Genomic DNA, 17461 nt, shown 5'->3' on the forward strand with positions numbered 1-17461 from the left:
TCATGTCTATATGCGTGTTGACTCGGCAGGGATAATATGAAATATGAGAGGTGATCTACAGGAGAATTAATGTGAAACAACATAAAATGCCTCAGAGCCTTTTTGATTATATTATAAACTGTCATCTGATTACAGAGTTAAGTAAAGATTAAGCAAATAAAAAACATTTCCACAATGAATTGATGCAGAAAATGAACAAATTGGTGCGTTAAAAAACAACCAGAATACAAGACTTAAAGTGTTTGATGCTCAAACTTTCTTTGGGGAGGAGTTCAAATACAATCCACACTCATGCCAACTTTAGCACCGCATTTCGTTTTGCATAGAAAATCTACCTCAACATATTAGCATTTCAGTCACAATTTTAAATAAAATATATCTTTTTTTATTCCAACTACAACAACTGCCTTGTTCCCAGTAAATAATTCTGTAGAAATGCTAAAAAAACGTGCCTGTTTTGCCACCTGTTGTGTGTGCTGCAGGTGTGCGCATGCTGGACGGTGAGGTGACCGACATGGTGGAGGCCCAGTCTCTCAGCCTGAATCCCCAACACATCGACATCTACAGCGCCAGTTGGGGTCCCGAGGACGACGGCAAAACTGTGGACGGACCTGCCAAGCTCGCCAAAGAAGCCTTCCTGCGTGGAGTTACAGAGGTGTGTGTATGTGTGTTTGTGCGAGTCCGAAATTATTTACTGCCTTTGTGTTGCTTCCTTTCAGCAGTCAGTAATTGAACTGTTGAAGCATGAGAGGACACAAGCGGGAAGAACAAAGCGTTTTTGACCCTGACAATTATGAATGGAAAGGAACGTCCTCTGAAGGACACGAGGGAGGAAATCTTGGGAAATGAATGGAAGCAGCAGTGACAGAAATGCTACTTTTTTTTAAAAAGACAGTCCTTGTTAGTTGAAGGGCACTTTAAAACTGCTAGCTCATCCTTCATCTTGCAGCTCTTTGAGTCAGTCCGCATGAGCCTTCTTCAAGTGTGAATTAAGTGTTTGGAGGAAGAAAAAAAAAATCAAGGTTGTTTTTAAAAGTTCCAATTAAACAGTTACTGGAGCTTTAAATTACTCGACAAGCATTTCTAATCAAAAGCCTCCAAACGCGTGCTTATCTATATGCATGTGCATGCAGAGAGATTTTAGGAGGGTAATTTTGAAAACTCGTCTGTCAGCATCTAACAACAAGACAATCTGAATATTAACCAAGAGGCGAGCACACTGTCTTGTCATCAGTCCTGTTGTTGATAACAGCACTTGTTTTAATGCATGTGGCACGCTGGGGCTGTGTCAGATATTTGAAATGAACAAGTGAACAGATTAATGAGCATACAGATCACACCCCAAACTCTCACATCTGCTCTCCATGAATAAACACATCCATCCCACTAACACTGACTCTTGTGGCAGAGCAGTAGGATTCCAGGCATGTGCCATAAAGCTGATTGGTGCCGCTGACACTGACTACTAAGATAATTGCCACAGTGACAGCGCTGTCAGATGGTGGTGTGGGTGGTGCATAGCTAGAATTGATCAATGCTGAGAGAGAGAGAGAGAGAGAGAGAGAGAGAGAGAGAGAGAGAGAGAGAGAGAGAGAGAGAGAGAGAGAGAGAGAGAGAGAGAGAGAGAGAGAGAGAGAGAGAGAGAGAGAGAGAGAGAGAGAGAGAGAGAGAGAGAGAGAGAGAGAGAGAGAGAGAGAGAGAGAGAGAGAGAGAGAGAGAGAGAGAGAGAGAGAGAGAGAGAGAGAGAGAGAGAGAGAGAGAGAGAGAGAGAGAGAGAGAGAGAGAGAGAGAGAGAGAGAGAGAGAGAGAGAGAGAGAGAGAGAGAGAGAGAGAGAGAGAGAGAGAGAGAGACACTCAATACAATAAAGCGGCTCTTAGATGAAAATTATTGCACTTCAAAGGCTGAGAGGTTGGATGATTTATTACAATGAGCTGTTGTCATATAGAGCCTTTTTGTATTGCATTGCTGTCATGCGATATTTAGCTCTTTGTAATTTACTGAGTGACCACCCCGGCCTCTGTGATGTATGCTGGCTTCTAATGGGCCCTTTTTGAAATGAGCCCTGAAATGAATTTGCCCTCCTATAATTGGGATTCCTATTGAAGACTGAATAAGATTTTGTTCTTTTTCTGGGCAGCGGTGGTCTGAGGCACAAATGAATGAAAGGAAATGTGGTCGCCTTTTTTCTCTTTTTTTTTTTCTGTTTGTCTAAATGTACCGCACGCTCTCCAGGGTCGTGGCGGTTTGGGCTCCATCTTTGTGTGGGCTTCTGGGAACGGTGGAAGGGAGAAGGACAGCTGTAACTGCGACGGATACACCAACAGCATCTACACCCTGTCCATCAGCAGCTCCACGCAAAACGGCAACGTCCCCTGGTACAGCGAGGCGTGCTCCTCCACCCTCGCCACCACCTACAGCTCGGGCAACCTCAACGAGAAACAGATAGTGAGTGTCCTCTCCCCTCACGAAAAGCTTTGGCTGTCACACGGAGTTCCTGCCTTCATGTCTGTGGTGAACTCATGAGGCTATTTATTTCCAAAGTAATATTTAGTCGACCCACAGTCTGTTTAAATGTAGCTGCTGAAAATTCTAACCCAAAGGTATTAATCCAGTCTACAAATTAAATGTGTTTTTTTTCTGTAGCAGTGTTGTAAATTTAAACAAGCCCACTGCAAATTCCATTCCCTGAGCTTAACGTGATGCCTGAAATGACCAGTGTGCTTAAATAAACAAGTTGATTAATTTGTGCTCAAAATAGTTGAATTTTTATCTCAACAGACGAAGTGATTAGCAGTAATTGTTTCAGTTCTGTACATACAGTGCATTAAGCATCTGTAGCTTCTAGTTTTATTAAACCTGATGTCTCAATCTCAGCAAGACTCCTCCAGCCTTTCCTCCTTTCCTTCCTTCTTCTTCTCTGTTCATTCAGTCTTGGGCCATTAAAATGATTATGAATAGTGAACGGCTGAAACTCCAGCTGGCAATCTGTTGCTGCTTAACATTCTTGTCACAAACACTAAATCTCTCTCTCGTACACACACGCATTTGCTCGCGCACACACATTTTCTTTGTCTAGCGGCCAGACCAACTGGACAGACAGCTTATGACATCCCCATGACATGTGGCTGGTCCCTTAATGCTTCAGTGATGTACTCTTTTAATTGTGCTGTCACTCATGGACCCCAGAATGAAGACCTGGAGCAGAAGCGAGAAGATGAGACCTGTGGGGTTATGATTCTTCATAGTCCCACAGGTCCTATGTGTGACTTTTTTTTTAAATCTCACATATATTATCCTTCTCTTTCAATTCAGAGTAAAAAGGATATGCTCCTAAAGCTCTTGAATGCATAATAACCATTAAAGTCATTCTGCCAGAGCATTTATTATTCTGTCTAGCAGTTTAAAGATCCGTTTCTGGGCGCATATTCAGCAGCTTTGTGATCGTAGCTACTTTTCTATCAGTCTTATTCAGTAACAGACTGATCTAACCTTAGGATTACACAGTGTGTGACTGGGGGGGGGGGGTTTTCACGTGGCAGCGGTTTGTAACCTTTATCCTTCAAGTGATGGGTTTTGCTGAGGACAAATACTCGGGTTCTGCAGCAGCATGCTTTGTATTCATGCAGCTGCAGAAATTCCCACCTGGGAGCTGCCCAGTACAACCACAGCTCTCTGCTGTGGGTCACTGAGGAGATCTCTGCTGGAGCAGTTCATCTGTAACGAGACTCACTCAAGAGAAGGAAGGCATTCGTTATACGATTTACCCAGTTTGATTTTCCAGCTGATGACTTTTGCTTCTCAAGTTTCTGCTTCCTCACCCGTCAGCCGCTTTCTGCCTTCCATAAATACATGTGGGATAATAAGTGAAGAGGTGATGGAGAATAAATGTGACTAGCTTAATACAGGAAAATCCAAGTTATCAGGTTACAAGAGTGTAAAATTCTTATGAATTCATTTTAAATGAGTTCTAGTAAAAGGTGAGGCTTTGTGATTCTGTGTGAGGATGACTGAAGGTAAAAAGCTGAATTAGAAAAGAAGTAGGTATGTTTTTGTTTTCTCCCTGACAACAGCAAGTGAAACGCAAGCACTATGAGTGTGTGTATTGCCCCGAGAATAATGGAAGAATGATATATTAAAGCAAGAATTCTGCTGGAGATAAGCCTACTGTGTTCATCTTCCTAGGTGACTACAGACCTCAAATCAAAATGCACAGACTCCCACACAGGCACCTCTGCTTCCGCCCCGCTGGCTGCTGGGATCATCGCTCTCGCCCTCGAGGCTAAGTAAGTGCTTATCACTATTTTTCTGAGTCTGACAAAGCTTTGCAATTCTCTTCAACTGTATATCCTCACTCATTTGCTCAATCTGTTTATTTCCCTGTCTTTTGTTGATAACTTTTATTGATTTTCTGGAGAAAATTTGATTATTTTGGGAATCTATAGGTGCATTAAAATATACAGAATGCCAGCCAGAGTAATGCGAGTTATTCCCCCACTGTTATCAATTTTTAGTTTCTTGTTGCTAAAAGTTTCCTAACAGCAAATTCTTCATTTAAAAAAAAGGTGTTATACTTTTTTGGTGCACAGACTTGTTAAAACCCAATTTAATAATCTCACAGTCTTGTAGTAAATCAAGCTTTATCTGCTGGGTGATGTGTGTTTACGCATTAATTCTACTTGATTATTCCATTTTATGAACGACTTTTTAACCCTTCTGTCACAGATTACAATTGTGCATTTGCAAATAGCTCAGTTTGGATGTGAGTGGTAATCATTCGTGTCTAGTCACACAGCACTAATGGGGGGACAAACACGAATGCTATGTCCTGAAAATGAGTAATTAGTCTTGTGGCAGAACAGAGTGAGTCGACGGGAACAGACCGCAATTAAAAAAATGAATTTTATAAGAAAATGAGTAAGGATACAAAGTAAAATGTCTTTTTTCCTCAGTGCATGAAAAAGATTTATGAATTTGAAGTCTGTGTGTAGTTCATCACAGCAGAGAGGCAAACCAAATTGTGACCTCACGTAACCCCTTTTAATGCCTGGTCTGTTCCAGTGTGGATGCCTGCAGGAAGAATTATGACAGCACTACTTTGTCAGGTTTTCTCTTTACAAGACATTTTGCCAAAGGGCAGAAATTGAGTTCAAATACATGTTGACTGAGGATTTAATGTAAATCAGGAAAGAATGTGACTGGTACTTCATTGTGTTCTGTATGTAATCAGCTGTCCACCTGCAGGTTAAGACTGCAGGATGTATTGTCAGAGGCGTCTCTTTGATGTGCTTCAACTTGAACTTCAAGCCAGAGTCTTACCATGTGTGTCACCGTCTCTCTTTTTTTATGTGGCTCCGTCTGTACGTGCTTGCATATACACTCATTCCAGTAAAAACCTGACCTGGAGGGACATGCAACATCTGGTTGTACGAACCTCTCACCCTGCCCACCTGCTCACCAATGACTGGAGAACCAATGGTGTTGGCCGCAAAGGTACAGCAACTCTACTCAAGTTATCTTTTGCCCTCTTCAGTTTAATGTTGCCTTTTAGGCTCTGTAGCCCTTCATTGGGCAAGTGATCATATCTGGTAACTTCTGCACACATTATATATGGTGTTGCTCCTGCCTCTCAGAGAGGTAGAGAAGCATGTTGTTTTCACCGGCCAATCAGCCCTGATCACTTACAGCACACTACATTGTGGCATTTGACCAGTCAGCAGAGGCCTGGAGCATATGAAACTTTGTCTTTTCTCCGAAGTTGGAAAAAGACTCGGGCTTGGTCCTCTTCCATATTTGAGATCAAACTAATCATGGTTAGTTGATGAAACTCACACATTGTTGGCTGAGTAATTGTGCTAAATGATGATATATACATTTCTTGGAGAAATTTTTTTTTTCCGCTATCGGGCAAGGAACCATATATGATAACTTCATTGACCTTGAATTTCAACCTGAAAGTTAAGTCTTGAAAAATGTCACAAAGTATAGTCTTTTGTCCTCCAATAACACTCGAGTTGAAATTTTGAATTTCAAAATATTTCAGTGAGTGCCCTTAATATATTATGCAGCATTTAAACCAAACTATTGTCTGAAATTTAACACACCAAAACTGGACAGAGTTTGGGTGATACACAAAGTGTAGCTTGTTTCTAAAGTTGGAACTGGAAGAGAGTGGATGCTGTTCTCAGCAGGCTAACTTTCATGTGTCCATTTCCTCTTTTCTCTCTTGGTTTCTGCAGTTAGCCATTCATATGGATATGGTCTGCTTGATGCCAGTGCAATTGTGTCACTGGCAAAGACATGGACCAGTGTGGGGACACAGAGAAAATGTGTAATCACCATGGTCAGCGAGCCAAGGTTAGTACTCTGCACTCACACACACGTACATCAGCTCACTGAATTTATCTTAACACCATGATTACAAGTGTCTGCACATACTACAGCTGTCCGTTAAGAAGCCTCTACTTCAAACTAATTCGAACTAGCAAGTAATTTGTTTGATTTGCTTTGAATTCCACCCACGTAGCTTGATCCCAAACTAATTCACTTGTGACTCCTGAGGAAGGTAATGTGGTTGTTTATAGGAAATATAAGGTATATTTTTGGAGCTTGACCCCTTGTATGTAAAGATGCGCAAACTGTTTATCAGCATCTCCATCTTGGCAGTGCCTGATTCTGCTGTGAATGGAGGTTAGGTGGGCCGTAACTATGTCTCTGTGGTGTGGACTGTCCGGTGATTGTACTGACTAGCCAATCAAAGCATCTATAATTATCTGATCTCAGTGTATTCTACTTCAAATATATTCTTTTTCCTTTTTTAGCTCCCACATGTCTGCTACTACTATTGTACAGTTGTATGTGGTAACTGCTCTATGTGCCTTTGAACTGCAACCAGGTTACAAATAAAGCTTTTTAATTCAATTATAGACAGTTTTAAGCCTCTATGCAGTCTAAACAGGTCAGTTGGATACAAATTCTAAATGAATAAACTTAAAACTAAATATGTAAAATGAATAAAACAAAACTATACTTTGCACCAGGCTTTAAACATGTTTTTTTTTTTTGTAAATTTGGGTATTTTAACATGAGGGTCAATGATTGTTAACTCTCTTTTGGAGGCAGCCTCAAGTGGCCATTTGAGGAACTGCAATTTTGGGTGTTTCTGCATTGGCTTCATCTTTTCAGCCCTGGAGGTTACTGCTTGGACTAAACCCATACTAGGGACTAGAAATCAGAATACGTCCTGTAGGTACGAAAAATTGCCTCGATCACATTTAGAAAATCTGCTACAAACCTCTTGACTTTGGCCTAAAATGTGAAAATGATACAGTAACAGTCTTGAACACACTGAAAAGAAACAGCACGTTGAATATCCCGCAAATACTTTGTTTTTGTTTGTTGTTGCATTGTTGTAAACTCAAGCTATAATTAAGTAGCACGATGAGATTCTAGATAGCGAGTGAAAAGACACACTGACATTAAACTGGTCTATAACAACACGTAGGTGTAGGCGCTGCTCGTGTATGACTGAGCTGTCATGCTTTGCTGCAGTAACACATTATGTCCCCATCTTCAGCTTGGCTCTGGGCGCCTGTTGAAACGCCTGCAGTACATGTGTGTGTGAGTGTGTGTTTCTGAGTGTCTATTTGTGCACTGAAGCAGGCTGTCAGCTCTGATTGAGATGAAACATTTCAAACAGAAGTAATAATTTGTCAATTCGTGGGTTCCTTTGGTTGTTGTGACTTAATTTTCCTCCTCAGCCATTTTATTCCTTCTTTTCCTGGTGTCACAGCCTAAACTCAGTCTGACATCTCTTCTTCATTATGCGCTCCCTGTCACTTCTCTCGCCGGGTTTGAGGTTTCTCTCTCTTTTACTGCAGTTATCAGATGCTCAGAGCAGATGGTTCGAGCATCTGGGAGCAGCAGTCAAGGCAGGTTATTCAATTTACACTTTAGGTCTTTAGCTGACTTACTTATCAAGACCGACTTGCAGTGCGGGAGCTGGTAGGGCTTCGGCGTCTTCTTTGCTGTCAGTTGCTTCCAGTCATTATCACCAACAGTATCTCGAGCACGACAGTTAAAAAGAAATAAATTTTTGCGAGAAACTATAATATTATTGCATTAACTGCTACCTACAGTGCTGAATAATCAATGTTATAACGGTTAAGCACCAGTGTTACACAGCTACAGTGAATTATAACAACCACAATTGCAGTGACATTTGGGCTTGTTTTGACTGATACCAAAAGGCTTGTTCATGAGTTCCTAAGTGACACCGGTTTGCAGTTTGTGATTTGAATTTCTATTATTGTGACTATACCTTGTGTTTATATTTAGAGAATGGATTGTGCCTCAAAACAGAAAAGCTCAGCAGGATTGCTCCTGTAAGCATGTGTCTGACAGAGAGAATGAATACAGGCTTTGTATCAAATGGGTATCAGCAAGATTTTTTGTCTGCTGTATGGACACTGAGGATGATTGGCATGTTCTTGTGCCTGCAGACCTTCTTCTTAAAGAGGATTAACCAAACTTTTATGCAAATTACCACCAGGATTTCAAAATGTTGTATCAGTGAAAAGTGGGTTATGGCATGAGATGGAAGCTCTCACGCAGCTTTTGAAAAAGTGATTTATGATTTACAAAACCCCTCTTATTTCTGCAAGATACTGTGCCAAATGTGTGGAAATGCTCAAGATTTGGCTTCCTCCCAAAGTATTTTTTATTTGTTCTGAAAAGCTTTTACACACTAAATAATAATACATGTTGAATCTTCAACATGTAATGAGTATGTAATAATATGTCATACTTCAAAAGAAAGCCACATGAATTAGGAACAAAATTACCTGCTATGAACCGACATATCTAAAGATTAAAATACCTCTTGTGAGGACCAATGTCAAAAGTTGCATTGTTTTCCAGAATGTATGAAACCGCTTTAGTGAGGAGCTGAAAATGTGCACCACACTGTGTAAGTAAAATAAAATGTTTATTGAGAAGCCATAAAAATGTGTCTTTGAAAAGCCACTGCAGTGGGGTTTCATGATGCTGTAAGATTTTTTTTTATTTTCAATTGATGTTATCTCTTGATGAGAACGGTATGAAATGACTTCAGATTTTCTTGTTGATTATCCACAGTGACAGAATGGCAGACTGCTGGTTATAGGTTTGCAGCATATCGCTCTGTCTCTGTGTGCTTGTAAAAAACAGATGCTGTGTTTGCAACAGTGCCACAAATGTTGCTTCTTCCAGACTTTAAATCACAGACGCCCGCGCCATAGTGGTCAACTGGCAATGATAAATCAACTTCATTTCCATTTTTTCTCTCTTTTCTGACTCCACTCAAAAAACAACAACATACGTTTTCCAAACATGAGCATGTTGAAATGCTACTTGGCCGGTTGTTGTGACTCATTGGCATCCCAAAAGTGCTGTAAATTGACCTTTTAGATGATTTTTCCCATGTGAGGCTGCTTCAAAGGTCAGAGGCATCCACTCTAAGCAGCCTTTTAACGGATGATGAATCGGACAGAAACTGGAGGGACTGCGTCTTCAAGCAGCCTGACAGTTTAATGATCATACCACATCTTGTCTATAATTTCGGCCACTGTTTCACTAAAACCTCGTGCCTTCCTCCTGAGAATTGTTGTGGATGCGTGTAATCTCCTAAGCCGATTTGGGGGAGGAGGGGGAGAGTAAAAAGAGGTGGGTGCTTTCCTTGCACAGAGGACAGCAGTTCCTACAGGTTGTGAGACACTAATCCTGTTCAAGGCCACGAAGTCGTCACCCTTTGCAGCTTTCACAGCAGGCGTGAGCAAAGTGTTGCACTCACAGTTTTCTGGATTGTAGCTTATCCAGCTCTCAGGAATAAGCCAGCGATGATTCCAGCTCAACACAACATTCAAATATTCTGATTCAACGTGTCTTTTGTTTCTTTTGTCGTGTTTGACAGGAACATTGGCAGCCATTTATCTATTAACAAGAGTGTGGACGCCTGCATCGGGTCAGACAGTCATGTGACCTCATTAGAGCACGTCCAGGCCCGGCTGTCCCTGTCCTACAACCGGAGGGGGAACCTGGCCATCCATCTCATTAGTCCTTCCGGTACACGCTCCACTCTGCTCCACCCCAGGTGCAATCACAAAAAGCTACACAAACACAGAGACATGCAGTGGAAGTTAGTAAATACGAACTACTTTGCACTAATGCTTGTTGTTTTCCTGCAGGCCTCATGACTTCTCATCGGAGGGTTTTAATGACTGGGCTTTCATGACCACCCACTCCTGGGATGAGAACCCCACTGGGGCGTGGACACTGGAGATTGAGAACGTGGCTGGTGCCAGTGACTATGGTAATCAGCTTTGTTCTCATGAGAGTTGATGTATCGAGAATTCAGAGATGTCCAACTTTCTCTCATTCAGTGTCAAATTCCATTCCTTACACAAGTCCTGAGGGAATGTGTTCAGATTTCTCTCTGACCAACAGTCCTAGACCTATAAGATATTCAATGCTGACTGAAGAAAAGCACAACCGTGATGTGTCTTTACCGTCAGGTCACCAGGACGGCTTTAAATGGCTTGGACACTTGGATGTTATTTAACATGTCTTAATCTGTTGAGTCTACAGTTCAGCTCAGGATTGAAAGGTTCAGCAGTGGGAGATTAGAGATCAAGAGGCTCCTGTATCTAAAGTGTCCTCTCTTTTTATAGGAAGCGACTGTACAGGTCTGCCGCACTCAATTTTCTTATTGTTGGAAGAATAGTAAAGCAGTGACCTGAATACTTCGCTCTTTATGTTTGCCCACGAGCTGTCATCCGTACCTGGACACAGCATATCCACCCCCAGCAGGATATTCAGCCAAGAAAACTCCAGAACTACAGATTTAGATCAATGTCTCACACCTTCCCACTCAGTAAAGAGTGATTTACTGAAGTAGAATCTCTCTCAAGGCCCCACACTTGAATGATTCTTGAGGGACATGCACTTTATAACACTTGTTAGACTCAGAGTGAAATTATGCTGTCTTTAAATGTGCGGCTCATATCAAGGAATCATTTGTGTCACTATGCAGAAAATCCAAGAGTCTACAATGAAAAGATACACTTACAAAGCCCACCCGAGGGAGTGCTGGAGTCTTACTGTTTTTGACAGGCCTACTTTTTCCCCCCAGTTAATTTGAGTTTTTATCTTCCTCTCCACTCAGGCACTCTAACCCAGTTCGTCCTGGTGCTGTATGGTACTGGCTCAGCATCTTCTAGCTCCTCTGAGAAGTCCCAGCCTCTCAATGGCAACTGCAAGACCTTGGATCTGAGGCAGATATGCATCGGTAAGACGAGTAATCCCTGTCTCTGGTTTGCTCGTCACGCACAGTTACAGTCACAGCTGTTGAGGGGGAAGTCGTGTAAAGCCATGTTGAGCTGTGACATGTGAAGTAGCCTGGTTAGCGTCAACGCACTGATTTATTGTCCCGTGTGTGCTCAGCTGCATCTGTTTGCGTTCTGCTTCTACATCAGTTTTGTACAGACCTATTTGAAAGACACACAATTATCCTATTGAAATGACACTGCAAACGTCATGTCATTGTGCCCGGCAAATCCAAACAGTGCTGAAGGCAAGGTCTAAAGATACAACTGAGCACCAACAAAGTGTGCAGTACACCTCCATGTTGTGAGAAACAGTGACAGTCTGACCCCTACTGGCTGTCAGAGGTACTTACATGCCGACACACAAAGGTGAACTGAACATAATTATCATGTATGTACATAATCAGCATTTTCTGATAATCGTGTGTCATGTAGTGCACAGTGCTCTCTCACTTGGGTACACAGCTATAGTTCTCTTTGTTTTGAACAAGATGACAAGATGCCACAGTAAATTAGATTTTCCTCCCTCTGTTGGCTCTCCTGTGTTCAGCTCTGTTACCCCCAGCACCCACAGTCTGCTAATTGTCATTATAGGCAATGGTCTGCATCTGGACCTGCTGCATATGGAAATGTGTCTGCTGGTTTATAAATGCTGCGCTCAGCATATAAACAGCAAAGCTCTTTGTCATCAGTTTTAGTAAGAAAAAAATAACTCAAAACGTAAGAAAAAATGGCAACAAGAAAGTACAATTACTTTTAAATTCCGTTCACATGAATAAATGCAGAAATGTTCAACACGACCTGATTAATCATGTTGGCTGTGCACTCTGAGCCTTGACTTTCTTCGCAGGAAACCTGGTTCTGTTTTTTGGCTTGTCTGACTCATATGTGGTCATCACATATGTGTGTGCAGCTGTTAATTGCTGTTTCTGTGTTCCAGAGTGCAACGGCGGCTACTACCTCTTTCAGCAGGGCTGTGTGAAACGATGTCCACCGGGCTTCTCGGTGGGCTCCCAGCCCGTCAACTACACAGTGGGAAACTCCATACCACCAGCTTCCGTCCCCGCCTGCCTGGCTTGCCCACCACCCTGCCTGACCTGCAGCAGCCTCAGCCCTCAGGCCTGCCTGTCCTGCCCTCCTCACAGCTCCCTGGACGCCGTCTCTGGAACCTGCCTGCACCTCAACCAGTTCATGCGCGAGACCACTGGCAGCTTCATGGTGGGCCAGGGGAGCTCGAGAGCGCAGCTTCCGCTCAGCTCTAATCTGCCCATCACCATCGCCGTGCTCAGCTGCGTGGCCATCATCGCCACCTTCGCTGGCATCTTCCTCCTGCTGCAGCTGCGTTCAGGCGCACTCATCAAGCTGCCCTCTCTGGAGGCTGGCGGTGGCCTCGGGGGCAGCTTCAGCCTTGGGGGAAATAGGGTGGTGTCGTACCGTGGCATCCCGACAGTGTGGGGGGATGACGGGGTAAATACAGACTCCGAAAACGAAGAGTTTGACGTCCAAAATGAGAGGACTGCCTTTATCAAAACACAAAGTGCTCTTTAATGCCTCCCACACATCCTTCTTTCTCTCCTGCTTTTAAAATCCTCTCACCCCCTTTTGTCTGATAATTCAGGGCTGTGGTAACTGTCCTTTCACAGTCTTTCCTGGTTTTATCTCTCGTTCATTTTTTTCTTTTCTTTTCACTGTCTTATCGGATTCTCATCTGAGCCCTGTATTGGGATCTGATCTTCCACTCTGCTGTGGGAGACCTGATGGGAAGCTGCTGTCTCTCAAAGCTCGGGAAGGCCTGAGCTTTGCTCTGTTCACACTTGGGCGCATTTCTATTAAACTGGCTCTCTCCCTCCTCTTGCCCTCAATCATGAACAGTGTCTGTCTGTGCAGAGTCCATTTTCCCCTCCAGCTCTAGCTCCTTTTTGTTACAGTAAACAAATGATTATTATTTGCTTTCTTCCTTTTTTCCCTCCTCTTTCCATTAGTCTCAGTGCAGTAGCCAGACGAGATTGTTGAATGTGAGTAGTGAAGTGTGTGTGTGTGTGTGTGTGTGTGTGTGTGTGTGTGTGTGTGCGCACATGTCTGAGTGAATTGTGTGTGTGAATGTGAGCGTGTAAATCTGATGAACAGTGTAGTGCCCTTTATAGAGAAGCTTAAGCGGGTCCTGTCATATTTAGTATTTTAACGATACAATGAAAACAAAAATTGTATTATGAGGCATGAAATCCAATTTGGAAACATTTTTTCTCTCTCCCCAGAGTGACACAAACATGTGAAATCTGTTCAGAATAGACCACTTAACTGTAATGATTCACATTTTTTACGTGCATTTTTAAATGCACAAATTAAAAACATAATAGTTGATAAAGAAATGTGCTGACTTGAGTCGTTTCGAATTACACGCCACCAATTAGACAAACAAAACAGACCGAGCGCTTCCTGGATATGCCATCTGTGACATCTTTGTTTTTATGACGATACAATAGTGCTATTTACTTTTAGAAGACTCTTTCTTCCATGCAGTCGCTTTTCAAAACCAGTACAGTTATTGTTCCTTTTGTACACATGATGTGTAATGACCTTTTCCATCTCTGGAAAAGCAAACTGTGAGTCACTCAACGAGCGACAGCTGCCTCTAGCCTTTTCGGATCCCAGATGAACTGAACTTCGTCTGGTTTTAAAATTTGGACCATCACATGGAATGGTTTAGGAAACAGAGAAATGATAAGAAAACAGGTCAGATGATCAACCCTGAGGCACACTCCCTTCCAGACCTATTTAACTTCTTCATCTGACGTGCTCCCAGCTCTGATGCTGATGAGGCCAGTACAACGTGTGACTGTTGAGCACAATAGTGTTTCATAGCAGCTGGCAGGTGTTGAGTTACCTGTGACTGATTTCTTGACAGAGCAGACACAGTAACAATACATCAAGGCTTTCCTTTTGGCAGAGCACATCAACACTACAAACACACTCATATCTTAATGATTGAAAGTTAGCGTGTGTGTGTGTGTGTGTGTGTGTGTGTGTGTGTGTGTGTGTGTGTGTGTGTGTGTGTGTGTGTGTGTGTGTGTGTGTGTGTGTGTGTGTGTGTGTGTGTGTGTGTGTGTGTGTGTGTGTGTGTGTGTGTGTGTGTTGCATGTGAGGATGAGAAATGTTTATCTGCCCTCTGAAGTGAAGGTTTTCTGTTTCCTCCTTCATCTCACAGCTTCTGCTCTCCTCTTCAAATGTTGAATATTGTTTTTAAAAATCCTTCATTGAGACTCCTCATCTCATCAGCCTCTCTGCACTTACCCTCCAGTCTTCATCTAATCTGAATTTCAGATTATGTCTTCGGCGTGCTTGCCAATTAATTATATTCCGAATGATTCTGCAGCAAACTATTTATTCGGAGAGATTTTAATCACACCTTTAGGGAAGATTATTTTAAAATGATAATTCCTCCCAGGCTGGTTATCATCTGAAATACGCATCTCATTATTTAATCCAGTGTAGCCATTTTTGATTCCACTGATCGCTTTTGTTGAAATTATTATTTTTTAATTTCCACTACAAAAACGGTGGAGCTTGCTGAGAGAGGTTGTCATGGTGATGACGTGCATAGAAAACCGCAGCTGCTCACCCTTTTATCTACCTCTCATATCATTCAGCAAGGTTTCATACGCTGTTAGAGGAGCTGATAAATGATTATAGAGGTCAAATTATATGTAGGTTAGATATGAAGATGCTTCTTGGGAAAGATTTTGGACGATGTGCAAGTTTATGAGAAAAACAAGCGATTGCCATTCAGAAACTGTAAAGCTGCTGCGTAAATCCTACTCTCCCGGAGCTCCTATCACCCCTAAAAATTTATTGCCTTTAGGATCAGCATTCATGTGCAGTCACACCTGGGCTTTAAACCTGTTACAGAAATAGAATGTGTAGAACAATAGTCCATAGATCTTGTTGGTCAGCATTTAAGTGCCAACGCAATCTAGAACTGTTGGGGGAGTTTTGTTTTTCATCTCTACCCACGCATCTCCTCGTGGAATTGCAACCTTTCTTTGTTCTTAAGTTTCTGACAATCAAAAATGTTTCCTTCTTTTGAGGGCAGAAAAGTGCAGAAGCACGCAAGAAAATGTATTTTAATTTTTAATTTAACCACTTGTGGTAGAAAACCTTCACGAAAGTTATTGTTCATGAATATGCAGAATGCCATTTAAATTGCAAATGCTCATTCAGAAGTCAAATGTTTATTCAGAAAAAGAAAATTAACTAGTTAAAGCTGCAAAGAATAATGATTTTCAATCTAATACCTGCCAAAATTCCTCTCGTAAAGGACGCAGGAAGATTGGCATGTATGCTCTCAAACACAGCGCTGAGCCAGGAAGCTTAATTCATCTCAGATGGCTGGTGCAGGTGTAGCACATTTGGCTTACTGCGGCGGTTTCTGCATTGGAAGCCAATCCGAGAATGTGGATTTGGAGAAAATGCCCTCAAAAGGAACAGAGCTAGTGTGGCGAGTGTGTGCTGCAGGGGTTTGTGTGATGTACATTAGTGCCTACTGCCATTTAGGCTCTGATTAGTCCCAGTTTAAGGAGGGTGCTAATTTGAAAATGTAATAACTTCAGCCTCAGACTTGAGTCACAAAATCTTATTGACTTCCCAGCTTGGTGAGAAGTGTGTAAACAACAGATAATGGACTAATGCAGCAGCAAAATTGCTTCCATAAACTATTTTCTTCAACTGTGGACGCTTAAGAGTCTGCTTCTTTTGAAGAACTATAATGTGAGACTTTGACCAATTTGTTGCAATTACTGCGGCCTAATTGATTCTCAGTCTAGTCTGCGTTATGCACCGAGCATTTTCTCTCTCTGAAGATTTACACAGCTTCCCGGAAGAATAGCTTCTCGTGAAATGCAGCATTTTGGGATGTTGAGACAAGTTTCTGTGGCCCCATGAGTGCACACACACAAAATGATTTATTCATCTTAGCTTGATGTTGTATTCACTACAGCCAGAAAACTTTCAGCTGATGAACCCGCAGCTCTGCGCATTCAAGTGTTCAACTTTTAAAATCATGAATGCAGGCAGCGTTAAGGAGCTGGTGCTTCCAAAGCACAGGAGTTGCGGAAAACCATTAGCAGCCAGCTCATTCCTTTCACCGCAAGAATGTGATAGAAACTACACACTAAAAAAGAAGAAGTTCTCTAATTGTGCCAGAAAGCAGCTCGTAATTAAAAGACGACCACTGGCAATGATGCGAGAAGCCTTTTATAAAGAGAGGACTTGCTCGTGGGCCACAACAGAGTCTTGTCTTTATGTGGCTGATTTGTTTCATGGGGAGCTCAGTGTTGCTCCAGCCCTGCTTTAGGATGTAGTCTGAAGTGATCGATATGAAGTTGGATGGAGTTAATAGGAGCAATATCTTTGGCATAACCAAAGACAATCATTTTAATGCTGTCTGTTTCGTATTACGACGTGTTGCTTTCAGGTTGTCACAGTCCATCGGCCCCCTCACTTGTCCTCAAAGTGTTTTGTTGAAACCTTTCCATTATCTCAGCCTTTCTGAAGATCTGCGGCGACACCTTGTATGTTTAGCAGCTGTGGAGGGAGGAGGTAGAATGTATCCCATCGCCATTAACTTAAGGGCTGAATCCGATCTGCGCGCGTCCGTTCGTGCACATGCTTGTTAAGTAGAAATGAAACACTTTGCGATGGAGGGGCGGTAAGTGGAGCAGCCTCGGTCGACTCCGTTGACTTCCTCCCGCCTCTTCACGAGGTTCCTGACCTGTGGCTGCACACAGTACCTTACAGATTCGTGACCTATGATTAATGTACAAGAATGACTATCTTACGTGGGACATAACTCTAAAATAAGGCCTATTTTTGTACTATATGAATGGTGCAGTGTAATTTTCTTGTAATTTAAAGATTTTTTTTTGCTCTTGTTTTCTCCTTTTTATTTAATTGATGTCAATTATAGATTCTACTAAAAAATAAAGATCTATGCAAATTTGAATGTGTTTTTATTCACTTGAATGATTTTTGGTAAACATGATGTGATGCCAGTGTTGATGGAGGAAGAAATACTCAAATCCTTTACTTAGATAACAGTAGAACAGGG

General features: G+C 42.2%; 1 protein-coding gene across 3 annotated transcripts in view; it reads left to right on the plus strand.

The window, feature by feature from the left end:
* Positions 1–17356, plus strand: part of furina (furin (paired basic amino acid cleaving enzyme) a) — an 81960-nt gene extending 64604 nt beyond the window's left edge. For all 3 annotated transcript variants that reach the window (XM_022205933.2, XM_022205936.2, XM_022205934.2), the window contains exons 8-16: positions 483–655; positions 2234–2446; positions 4184–4284; positions 5388–5491; positions 6238–6355; positions 9948–10127; positions 10222–10346; positions 11199–11321; positions 12299–17356. In XM_022205933.2, the coding sequence (XP_022061625.1) occupies positions 483–655; positions 2234–2446; positions 4184–4284; positions 5388–5491; positions 6238–6355; positions 9948–10127; positions 10222–10346; positions 11199–11321; positions 12299–12906 (1745 nt within the window). In that variant the 3' untranslated portion in view covers positions 12907–17356. The remainder of the gene's footprint in view (positions 1–482; positions 656–2233; positions 2447–4183; positions 4285–5387; positions 5492–6237; positions 6356–9947; positions 10128–10221; positions 10347–11198; positions 11322–12298) is intronic.
* The last annotated feature ends 105 nt before the right edge of the window (positions 17357–17461 follow it).

The sequence above is a fragment of the Acanthochromis polyacanthus genome, chromosome 2, assembly GCF_021347895.1.
Source record: "Acanthochromis polyacanthus isolate Apoly-LR-REF ecotype Palm Island chromosome 2, KAUST_Apoly_ChrSc, whole genome shotgun sequence".
Classification (NCBI taxonomy): Eukaryota; Metazoa; Chordata; class Actinopteri; family Pomacentridae; genus Acanthochromis; species Acanthochromis polyacanthus.